This window comes from Lissotriton helveticus, chromosome 10, assembly GCF_964261635.1.
Source record: "Lissotriton helveticus chromosome 10, aLisHel1.1, whole genome shotgun sequence".
NCBI classification, from domain to species: domain Eukaryota; kingdom Metazoa; phylum Chordata; class Amphibia; order Caudata; family Salamandridae; genus Lissotriton; species Lissotriton helveticus.
In genome coordinates this window covers 156,519,390-156,531,786 of record NC_136071.1, presented here as the reverse complement: position 1 = coordinate 156,531,786, position 12,397 = coordinate 156,519,390, and the positions used below count along the sequence as shown (strand labels likewise).

Sequence of the window (12,397 nt, the reverse complement as noted above, 5' to 3'; positions counted from 1 at the left end):
CCTTACGGACTTTAACAGGTGTGAAAAAACGCCAGCATGTTCATATCTGCACGCAAAAGCCTCTTGTGAACAAGTGTGAAAACACAGCAACACCACAGCACAGCCTTGCTGATGCTACGATTACCCATTCCAGTGGATCTGGTGTTCTTATCTCGAGGAGAATGAAGATATGATAGAAACATTTTGGCATTCAGCTCCCTGCCTTGCTGACTGTACATGAGTCTTTGCAGCAGCGGACAGGCGCATGAACCTGCTGTGCTATCCTAGTCTAAAAGCAGAGGAAGTGATGCAACACACCACGATTTATACTTCGCTTGCGAGGGTCACACATTAAAAGTGACAGATTCAAAGAAAGGATTGATTCCCTTTAAAGAAAAAAGTAAAAATTGTGAGATGAATTCTCAGGAGACTCCGCCCTCTTCAGCCCTCGAACCATATGCTTCATTAAATGTCAAAGAAAACATTCCTACTATTAAGGGTTACGTCTTTGCTTAAAATCTTATCACGCTTGCCTGTAAGTGCGCTTCAGTGGGCACACACACACACAACTGAAAGTGAAAGATTACAAGGAGGCCCGGCACGGTGTTGGTTATTTAAAGCAGAAATGCGCTCGGTTTGTAGGCTATATAATAAAGAGTGAGATTGCTACACTGAATCATGCCTGCTATAACATGTGTATACATCACTTAAAGGTTGCTTCCGCCCGCATCATCAGAGGCAGGATTCACAGCTGACTGCACAGCAGAGTTGTACCTCATGTACGTGCCCAGAGAGACTCCAGCCTCGAAACACCCTCCATGCTGCTCCCCATTGAGTGGTCCGCTCCTCCGGCAGGCGCCCTATACCAGGACCTAGAGTGACCACCCATCGACAAAGATACTCAAGCCATTGGCTGCCATGTCCTGTTCTGGTGAATGAATGGTGACCGTAGATGACTTAAAGTTTCAAGGATTCGATGCTGCTGCTAACTTGGTGGCTATAAATCCTGATGCCACCACAACCAGCATAGATGATCCAAGTAAAACGAGGCCTACACAGCTTCCCATCAAATAAAATGGGTATTGTTAAACTGTGTAATATGGCATCTCGTATTTTCAGCGCGTAGAAACAGTGTCTCCCTATAAATGTAATTAACATGAGCAGCTTGCTGCTTGAATAAGGGAAAGTGAAAGAGAGACATGCGCGCGTTGTAGGCGCGCCGTGAGCGTGCACATTGGCGTGGCCTGCGGCTCATGCCCAGTGGCGGCGCCTGCAGACTTCGCAGTACTCCAATGGGTGCTGCGCAGGCCCCTCCCCCCAGGGAGGGGCCCGCCAAAGCAAAAACACATGGCATGCCACGGTTTGAAAAGGACTCTGGGATAAGAAACCCAGAGGTGCTGCTGCTGTGATCAGGGGTGTTGTGGGTACTTGCGAAAGATGCCAAGGTGTGCTGTGATTGCCGGAGAGGAGCACTTCGGTGCACGGTGTCATGGTGTCTGCTCCCTTGATGCTGTCCCGCAGCGCCGGGTTGTCGTGCAGTCTCTGCCCCTTGCGGAAACAATGCACCGCGTTGACCCCCATAGTGGGGGGCAGCGAGGGCACTAAGCGTCGAGGGTCCGTACGGTCTTCTGCAACCTCTCTGTCCGCTGCTGTGCCGGTGGTCGGGCAAGCAGCAGTTCACTGCTGTTGGGATGCGGCGATGGGCAGTGGGGGGCTCGTCCTCAGCGCAGAGGTGATGAAGAGAGGGGGTATGGGGGACCTGGGGCGTGGTGGTATAGGACAGCGGGGGGGAAGTGGTGAGTCCTGAGATGGGCAGTGGCGATATCAGGCAGCGAAGATGGCTGACCAGCCGTACCTATGTAGCTGGGCAAAGAGATGCAGATCGGTCAGGGGGCTGGTGGGATGAGGGATGATCACCAGCCGGGGCAGCGCACGGGGGTAGGGGCTTCAATTGGGCAGCGAAGCTGTCTGGAGGTTAGCATCAACGGGCAGGGGGAGAGGGAATGGGAAAAGTGAAAGTAACGCTGTTTGAGGCTTGCCTCAGAAGGGGGACAGAGATGTGCACACCGCGTGGCTGTACGTGCGTGTGCACGAGCTCCAATCGCCAAAAGCCCTGCCTGTGGCCATCTCTGTCTCCCTTCAGAGCCAAGTCAGCAACAGTAGATCTCGCTGGCGACAGCGCTTCGCGCTGCGTCGCCAGGTGCGAGACCTAAAAAGAGTAAAGAATGGAAAGAAATAATCAGTAGCAAAGTAATGTATTGCCCATCATCCCTAGCACTGAGGTTCACTTCTTTTTAGATGGACAAGCACATGTGACCAGACAAAATGCTGTCACTCATTATGAAAGAGAGCCAATGACTGAAGTGGGCTGACCCAGATTTACACTCGATGCCACTCGAAACTCGATGCCTGGATTGCAAAGCAGCATGCAAGTTCCAGCATCTATTCTTGTCTGCTAGTGGAAAATGTGTGCTAAAGACAATGTTAGCTGTCCAGTATTGCCCACAAAGGGCCATCCAGTAGAAAGCGGGCCTCACAACAATTCCCACTTCTACTATGCCACCCTTCCCTACTCAAGCTCAGCAAAACATCAAATCGCCTGCCGCAAAGTCCTACATTACACTGCAAACACACCATCAGGAAGTCAGTGTACCCAACCTCATGTCCATGAGGTTTCAGTGACTCCTGTCAATTGCTACTTATAACCCCAAATGCCGCTCATAAGAGATGATAGTCCAGAGGGACTGACTAATGCACATGTTGTAGACGGGCACACTCGGAATATCTTGCTGTCCTTCACAATGAAAATCACAGCTCACCTCTGAGTTCCTTTTGCACGTACTTTGCACCCACTCCTTCAAGCGTCGAAGTACTCGGAGGTACTTTAGGTCACCGACTTACCGAGAAAAAGACAATTCATTTATGCATCCTTCACTTAAACAAATGCCATCATTTGTTGTACCTTTTTGATTTTAATCAAGGTCGTCTTATTTTGCCAATTATTTGTGCTTGTCTTCATAATGATACATTGAAACTGTGAACTCTACCAATATTAAGTCCTAGAGCGGGAAGAGTGCTAGGTAGACTTGTTCACATGTGCGATCCATATCTATTATTGTAGAGCAAGCTGCTTTAAACCCATGCACCTTGCTTAGCCTACTTCTTGATGGTGAAAACACAAAATGCTTGTTCAAAAAACACATTTATTTGGAGCTATTACATATCATTAGGTGCAAAACACCTACAAGTACTATGAAAGTAGATTTGTGGGTGTGGCAATGTGTGCAAAGAATATTGGTGCATGTTTAAGCGGACTGATCTCAGCTGAAAGACAGTACCATCAAAACAACGCAGTAAGATACTCAAGTAAGGCACAACACTATCCGCAATACAGCACAACATAACAAAGCAGTTCAACAACAGCGCAACCAATTTACGACACAGCTGCTCCAACAAAATGAAACCGATCAACACAGTGCCAAGACAAAACACAACTTAAAAAACACACCTGTACAACCAAGCATACCAATACAACACCCCAACGCAACAACACAAAACAACAAAATAGCACACATTTACAAATATGTTGTGTTAGGTTTTATAGTGGTGTTGCACTTTTTTTCCTGTTTTTTTGCCCGGTGGCAGAAGTGTCATATCGTGTTTTTGTGGCACTGTGTTAGTGATCTCTTGTGTCACTATGTTCTGATTTGTCTTACTCTCTATTATGCATGTCATTGTGTTGTTTTTAAGTTGTGCTCTGTTTTTAGGTTGTGCTGCATTAGTGTATTTTTTTTGTGTTTTGTATTTTGATGTTGGAATGTTGAGTTTTGGAGTGAGTTTGTTTTTGTTGTGTCTCGTGTTTTGTATTAATGTTATCTTGCTTTTTGTTAAGTTGTTGTGTTGTGCTCTGTAGTTACTTTGAAGATGCCACTTTATGGCAGAATTTCCACCTAAAAACAGCACATTCCTCTAAAGTTCCAGGGGCAAGTATTCATTTATCACAGTCTTGTGTGGTAACATAGTAATGCTCTACCCCATCACAAATCGGCCCAAAACAGTGACAGAGATCTATCTTAAATTAGCACATCAGTGCTCCGTTCTGCCCCAAAATCTTTAAAATGTTGCAAAAAACAATTAAGTGCTGTATTCGGACTAGCGGAAAGTCTTGTTGGTAGCATGCCGTTTTGCTACTTACGGTTCGTTTAAGGGGAGATATAAGTACTATCATCGTGCAGAACATTGTAGAGTGAGGAAGGATAAATAGATGAGGATTCTTGAACTTTTTGCAATGAAATATCTTGGCAAGTTTGATACCATGTGACCCTACTTGGATGGGCATGTTACTCTGATGGAAGTAGAACTGATGATTTCTCTCACTCTGTACTCCTGGACATGACACATCTGCTTTTCATATGTTATGGATAACCAGAGACATCTTTCCTTGCCCGCAGGAGCTCAGATGAGGATGGTGAGGAGGAATCTACAACACAGGGAAACAGGCAGACCCACGACAATCTCTACAGGGTGCACATGCCCAGCCTGTACAGCTGTGGCAGCAGCTATGGCAGTGAGACCAGCATCCCAGCGGCTGCGCACACTGTCAGCAATGCCCCTGTTACTGAATACATGTGAGTAAAGATTAGTGACGCGGAGGGAGTAAAGGGTTGAGCAGGTGCAACCACAGTTTCCAATATTGTGCGCAAGATTTCAGAGCAACATCCACTTCACTTCACTCATAAAGTTGTACAGGAGGTTAATATGGCTCAGTTGGGGTACGGTGAAGGGATTGTACATAGTTCCGGGTGGTCATTTATGGACATTCGTGACTAAAGGTCTTGCTCATAATATGGCTAATTGTACGTGGAGCAAATTGCCATTTTATTGACAGAACTAAACTCTGTGTTACCCTCAAAACACCCATACAACTTAGCTTCTCACTACACTCCTGGGGTGCAGCAAAGGCCCCTGTAGCCCCTACGACTCAGTGGAACCCCCAACACTTCAGGGGTCCAACACTCCAGTGGGCTCCCATTCAGCCTAAAGCCAATTAATATTTCTGAGCTATGGAAAACTCAAGGCCCTTCATAACTTTCTGCATGGGGCCCTAACATTTTGCGTCACGCCGCTGCCTCACTGATCAGTGAGTTGTATTTCTGTTTCAGTAGTCACATACCAGAAATAATATGAGCATGGCCATTACTAATTACATGAGTAGCGTGCTTTACATACAACATATTCTTGGCAATAACACCCCACAAATAGAGCTTCACCCCATTAGCAGAGCACACGGTGATTGATACGGGTAATGTGGGTTTATGGGGGTTAGGTGATAAGTGAGTGCACACTTGCCTCTAAGATGTAGCATGTTTTTAATTGGTGTTTGCATGCTATGCCTTTCACAGGAGTCAGAATGCAAACTTCCAGAATCCCAGGTGTGAAAACACCCCACTGATTGGCCGGGAGTCACCGCCTCCTTCTGTAAGTGTTACTTTGTTACGTTCTTTTACTTGGAGTGTGTAGCTTTTCGAGGGAAATGGAACGTGGCAGCTGTGTCTGAGCTCTTGTTAAGCTTGGACTCATCTTGCTGTTAACGACAAAGCATGCAGCACATGTAATACCAACTAACATGGCCTAGGCTTGCACCCTTCCCATACATTTCTACTAGACGTTTAGGGGAACCAGCAGTGGGTCTCCCAGCAAGCCACATCCTATCTGCAAAGCTCACATTATTGTGAAAAGTCTAACATTCCGCTGAGGTAGTTTGGAATTAAGTTAAATTTAGGGTTGATTGATCAGTCCTGAGGAAGAGAACAGATTAGTTCCATGTGAAAATAAAAACTTCAGAAATATACACTTCTAAAATAACCCCCCCAAATTGTGACTTCAAAAATATCTACCTAGATAAAGGTTGACCTGTCAACCATTACCAGTTCCATCCAGTCATCTATCTTGCTCACAGCCTTATTCTGAATGCCCTGGCATTCCAAACCCGGCAAATAGACATAGAGTCGGGTGCAGGGTTATCTCATCTTTCGGAGTTTCATATCTCAGAATGCGGTTAAGATGGTAATGCTGAATGTTTACGCACTTTCTGATCTACACAACTCAAAATGTCCTGTCATTTCTCCATACGGGTTCCATCAGGAAATTTGTGCGGGGTGAGGGGGCAGCTATTATGGAACCAGTTATCCTTATTTGGGTTTGTGCCCGAATAAGGAGCATTATCCCTGACTTGGAATGAAGACAACTTTTGTCATATTGACACACATCTCTATTCTAAATCCATCCTCTGATTACTTGGAAGATTGTGCTGGTCAGTATTTTTTGGAGGTGGATATTTTTGTATGGCACAGTTTCCCCTCTAGGTTTTCAAATTTTTTTGGTCTCTAATTGCAGCCTGTGCTTTCTCATGCTGTCTGCAAGTACAGCTTTTGTTGGTCACTGCCTGAAGCAAGGGACAAGAACACATGTGCCACCTCCACCTGGCCACTGCCAGGACATTACAACATGACTCCCACACCTACCACGCTTTGTCAGTGACACCGACTGAGGAAGTGTGGTAGGATTGTAAGCCATGCTGTAGAGCGCAGGGAGTACCACAGGGTGATGAGATCTAACCCGAGGTTTGGGAGGGCAATGTCAGTCCTTTGAAGCTACACTCTGATGTGTGAAGTACTGGAAAAGAGAGATCAGGGAAGAGGAGGTAGATCAACCACAAAATAAGCTATTTCAGCCAGTGGCAAAAGTGATGGCACTCCTTACAGCATCTTAAATCTTAATAATGAGACATGGATCAGACACAGTAAGCCTCTGCAAAATAAATAGAAGGAATCTGGACAGAAAACATTAGACTCAAATTATATGCCAATAGAGACCCGCCTTTGACTTACATCAGTAGGACTTTTGTACGTAAGTAGTCGCTGCCCATGCTGTACAAACAGAGTAGAAATCTGTATAGTACCGCTTGTACCCTTAGTGCTTGTTCCTATATTCTACAACCTTTCCTTCCTGTGTACGCCACTGTGTTGTACTGTGCTACAATTTGTAACTGTTTGTTTGTAACTATCATAGGTAACCAGCAGCGCCTGCACCGTAGCAAACAACAGCGGAATCTGGTGTATGTTTGGGTTGGCTCGTGCCTCAGCATTTTTGGTCTCTAACATTTATTGTCCTGTTCATTGTATATTAAAAGAACTATTTCAGATCACGAGGCTTTCAAGTCAGGACATGGATTCTCCACATTCTCGTTCTAATCTCGTATCACACGAGAGTAGGTGCATGCAGTGCATGTGTTCGGCATTTTTTATCTGCTTTTGTATATATATATATTTTTTAATACCAATGCAGTGTCCTTTATTCCCCTTAATATGGACGTTGCTGTCTGTGCTCTCTTCAGCACTAAGGCTGTTGAAGTGACAGCTACAAATGTCTGCCTCTTTTATAAACTATTTCTTTTTTTTCTTTCTTTTTCTGAAAGTCTGTTCTTACACATTATATTGCACGTTGTTTTACCTAATAACAGTGTTCTCTTTGTAGACTGTCCTAATTGCAGTTTATTATCTAAACTTAATTCTTTCAACATAGTCTCACATGCAAGAGTAGAGTGTGGGTACACACTCATAACCCTAGAAAATACTAACTGAAGTTCCTTTGTAGACTGAAAACTCATGTCAAGAAAGTTAAGCCACTCCCACAACGACCCTGTCTCTATAGCACATGGCCTGGACCCTCCTGAGATGCGTACACTTGAAAGGACATGCCCCAAAAAGTACAAATTCTAAACATTGTTCGATGAAGCATCATATTTGTCAACTGAACATTTGTCTTATGGGATCCCGTCTCAGTGTATGAATGTTTGTGTCTTTAAGTGTTTGTCGTTAGATTGCAAGGCTGTAGTTTGTCTTGTTTTCAGGAAACTTTACTTTTTTTGGATGACTTCTTTCTAGATGTGCATCTTGAAAGCAACAGATGGTTGTTATTTCTGATGACATGTTTATTTATCTCCTTTTCGTTGAGTTTTTTTCTAATTCACATGAAAACAACTTCACTGTCAATTGTTGGGTATGCAATATTTATTAATAGACACCCCAAAAGGCTTCAGAGCATACCGTTGAAGCAAATGCTTGTTCAAAAGTTCCTTTTCCTCAAAGCTTTATCTAATACCTTAAAGCTAGCTGTATTAGAACTGTTGTTTGCAAATGACAATGTGAATGGAGGAAACAGCTCTCCTCTGGGCAAGGCCACCTGTTACATCTGTATGGAGCTGTAAAGATCAAGGATAGCCACCAGGAAGCCATTTTGTTTCTCTGTAGAAATGATATTTGTGTCTTCTGTGCAGAAATCACATTTACTAAATAGAGCACATGACTCTCCAGTGAAACACACACTATTATAACCATCATAAATTGGGAATGCTGCTTACAATGTCTGACATGAGTCATCTTTAAATAGTTTTTATGAAAGCACTTAGCACAATTAGAGCCATCTTTGCCTCAAAGGCAGCATGAGTAAAATCACTATTTACATTTATCAATTAGCGCCACAGTAGCTTATTTAATGCACAGGTATGTTTATATATGATAGAAGTAGTCACTCCGATGGAGGTAGGTGATAACTAACAATTGCTCATCTGTCTATGTGCATAAACAACATCACAGGAAAAGAAAGGTGCAACTATGGCAGAATAGCCTAAAGAAAAGTAGAGTAGCTAGGACGTGTGTGGACAAGGCCACGTTCTCTACATCATGGTGGTATCTTCACAGCATGGAAACCAACATCCGTTGCCATTTATCTGCTTGTTACATCCATAAGTGTGTATTTTTCCCTAATCATTCCTCCCCCCTATTTCCTCCCTTCTCACACTAGGGCTAATCCCCTATGAAGGTGCAGCCCTCCCTCTGACTGGCACAGGGACATCTTTTTTAACACAGCGTGTCACTTGCTTGCACTGTTTTTCATGCACGTTGAGGCTCCACTCTTTTTTTTTTGTCTCTCTTTCCTGCAACATCACAGTTGTATTTGGCTGCCTTGGACAGTAGCAGCCATTTGAGCTGGCAGTTTAAGCCCTCGGACAGTGCAAGGACGTACTGGTAACAGCGCCCGCTAATGGAACAGGTACTGAAACAAGGTCCTCCTACGCCTCCTTGCTCAACCCTCCCTCTCCTCAATCCCTGCACTCTTTCCCAGGCCAGTGCCCTGTTCTTCACATTACCCACCAACCCCCCCACACCTGAACGCCATTCCTTTCCCGTCAAAGCTTGAAACCAACCAGATCAGCTGTACCTGCTGTTGGCTGAGCACAGTGCAAGCATCCTGCCAGGGTGGGCACTCTCCAAGACACCTGTGCACAGTTGGCTGATTTGTAGTTTTTCATGACCCCGCAAACCTAGGTCTTCTACCCCATGGTACCCCCAGAGAAGCTCAAAAGATACCCATCAGCAAATTTGAACTGTTTTCTGAGAATGTCTGTGTAGGGATGTTCCTCGAATAGCCACTCAGACGTACATCTCTAAACGTACCTTTGTCATCCAACCGATTACTTTTCAGTCTTATGCACTCTTTGATTGTGCTGCGCTGACCAGTTGTTTTAAGTGGCAACAGGCTTCCATTCTTCATCAACTAGATTTTTTAAATTTATGTCGTTTGTGGGCATTTGTACATTTCGTATAGTGTTCTGATAAGTAATAAATAGTACTTTACATCGAACAGAGAACATTCTCATGCGTGCAGTTTACAGAAGTAATGATCACTGGTGTATGAAGGCTCTTTAGGGGACTTCCATATTAAGGTTAACAATGTTTAAAACAGAGCCATTTGTAAAATTTGAAGATTTTACAGTGACCTATCCAGAATATTGACGTCTTACTTTCTCAAATTTGGATGTAAATCTTGAATGCTGGAATTTCATTTACAACTGAGGTTGTCCGTTCTTTGTGGATGACATGCAGCTTCATTTTGCCTCTTTTACACTGACCATGAGATAGTGTAATAACACCGGAGCACCAAAGATTCAGCTATGGTTTGGAGTAGACTGTCTTAAGTGCTTGCATGGAGCGTCCCTATTTTCTGAAGTAGATGTTCTTTTAGGCTTCATGGATTTTGTCATTTATGCATAGAACTGGTCTGCAGCTCCATTGGTAAAGGACCAAGTACACAATATACTTTTAAGAAGCACCATCTGAGTTGGCTAGAAGCATGAACTAAAATGCTTCTTACAATGTTTGTTTTTCTTAACAATTTGTGTCTTGTACAAAAACAATGATGTATCTACTCTTACTTAATAGTCTTGATAAACGTCTTTGAAAATCTTTAATCTCTAAAGATGTCCTGATGTCAACTCTAGTATTTGAAGAGCTGAACAAGGACTTCAGTGCATGCATTGATTCTTGTAAGATATAGATCAGTTTGAGAACTTGCTTGGTTTATCTATGGCTACCTAGTAAGTCACAGTCTCCAACCCTGATGTGTAAGATCTTCACCATGAGGTTGGAGTGATTCACCTGTTATTAGCTTTGTTTTAAAGCCATCATAAGTATTTGAAATGCTTATAAATGCTATGCTAATGTTAGTAATTCTTTGCAAGAATTAACTTTGAATTAAACTTTCACGTGTAACTCTCTTGTGTAGCTGTGGCACAGACAATCAAAAACTCATCTTCACCAAATGGATTTTCAGCATGTTCCTATGAGAACCTGCCTGATGTCTATTGATAGCTTCTCTGTAAGCTTATTGTTGGTGCCATGTTTGTTTTGTGGCATTGGTCTTTGCAGGTCAAAACTTGTAAATGACATAGCCACGCGATACACTGTAGGTATCAATGCTTTTTGATTTCGGGATACAAGCCTCCATTGAGAAGAGTTTAAGACCTCATATGTACTTATGGTGGTCGAGAGGGAGAAATTATATTGTCTGATGACCTCAGGTCTCTCCCACTCAAGTCAGCCATTTGACCTGAAATGTACAACTATTTAAAAAGATCTGAACACTCACCTGTTCAAAGATTGACTTTGACAACTAGGGATGCCCACTTTCATTTTAAAGGCTTTCTTATCAAGTGATGGATAGGAGATGAATGAATGGTATTCATGTGGTATCTAATTCTGACTTAAGAAAAATTATCTGATCTACTTTATTACTGATTGCTAAACGTAGATTTGAGTTATTGGTAAAAAGACAACCCCACTCAAGAAATAATGTGGCCAAACTGCAGATAACGCGTCCTGGATTTATATCCTGTCTTTGTACAGTGTGCAGGAGTGTACACTCCGCAACATGCATGGGTGGAAGGCTCATCCAATCCAAAACTGGAAATCCTTCAGTTGAGTTTCTGCATTTAAGCTTGAAGGCCACTGATCAATTGATTATTGCTAGGATTGAAGAGGCACTTCAACACATGGGCATATCCCACACCTGCACAACGGTGTTGCATCCAAAACAGGCCTGCCACATTTAGAGCAATGCCGCTGCTGACCTGTGCTTTATATTTCTGTGATTTTCTGTTCCTTTGTAGCTGTGATTTTATTGGGCAGTAGGCTGCTGGTGCAGATGAGAGCCTTACTGAACCACTGCATGACGGGGGTCGTAGGTAGATCATTCACACGAGGCTCAAAGTTTCGTAATGCCAGAGTAAACCATACTAACCGATCTTGCCTTACTGGACCTGGTTTTTATAGCCTAGATCATCCACTTCTGGTGGTGCGCACCAGTTGAGTCTGCTAAACCAGTTAACATAGCCTCAATGTGCATTAAAATGAAGATATACAAGCAAGAACAAACACTGCCAAAATCCACTTGTATTTTCATTTCTTCTTTCTCTTCCCATGCATTCCATTTCAACTCTGCCTTGGTCTCAGATACAAGTACAAATTGGAGGGAGTGGTTTGGGTGCATCTGTAGGTATCAACGGTGGTTCCGCAGAAGTTCATTTTCACGTCCACTATTTTCTAAAGTTAGTAAATCTTGATGGCCTCTCCACGGTGTGTGAAGTCATACATCCCAGGCCGCCTCCACCTCTTTCATTCTTCACTGCCCACCACTTCAGCAGCTTGCCTCACCTCACCTCGCTTAGCCTTCCCTTTAATGCCCATCTTCAACCCACCAGCTCTCACTGAGTTCCTGCTATGCCTTGCTGTTGCATTGCTGTGCATTGCTGTGCATTGTGGTGTGCTTAGGTTGTGGCAATGGTTGGTGGCATGTGGTGACATCTTTTGAAGCATGACATAATGTGAAGGTAGCATTTATACACTTATGCATGGTGCATCTCCTGCAAACGTAACTTTTCACTCGCGCGCATTGCTGCGTCATGGACACCACCCGCGCGTCATCCTTGAGCATCAGTCCGCCTTTTGTGCTCTTCTTTCCAGCAGGTGTTACTCGCTGACCTTCATTTTACTAGACAATAGTCATTGGGCGGATTTCC

General features: G+C 43.8%; 1 protein-coding gene across 3 annotated transcripts in view; it reads left to right on the top strand.

The window, feature by feature from the left end:
• TTYH3 (tweety family member 3) overlaps positions 1-12,397 on the top strand; it is a 243,446-nt gene that overhangs the window by 218,287 nt on the left and 12,762 nt on the right. Inside the window, exons 12-14 of one of the 3 annotated variants that reach the window (XM_078664990.1) lie at positions 4,431-4,607; positions 5,382-5,457; positions 8,992-9,093. The exons of 1 other annotated variant lie outside the window; for it this stretch is intronic. In XM_078664990.1, coding sequence (XP_078521116.1) covers positions 4,431-4,607; positions 5,382-5,457; positions 8,992-9,072 — 334 coding nt within the window. In that variant the 3' untranslated portion in view covers positions 9,073-9,093. The remainder of the gene's footprint in view (positions 1-4,430; positions 4,608-5,381; positions 5,458-8,991; positions 9,094-12,397) is intronic. One more of the 3 variants, XM_078664991.1, reaches the window with a different exon arrangement.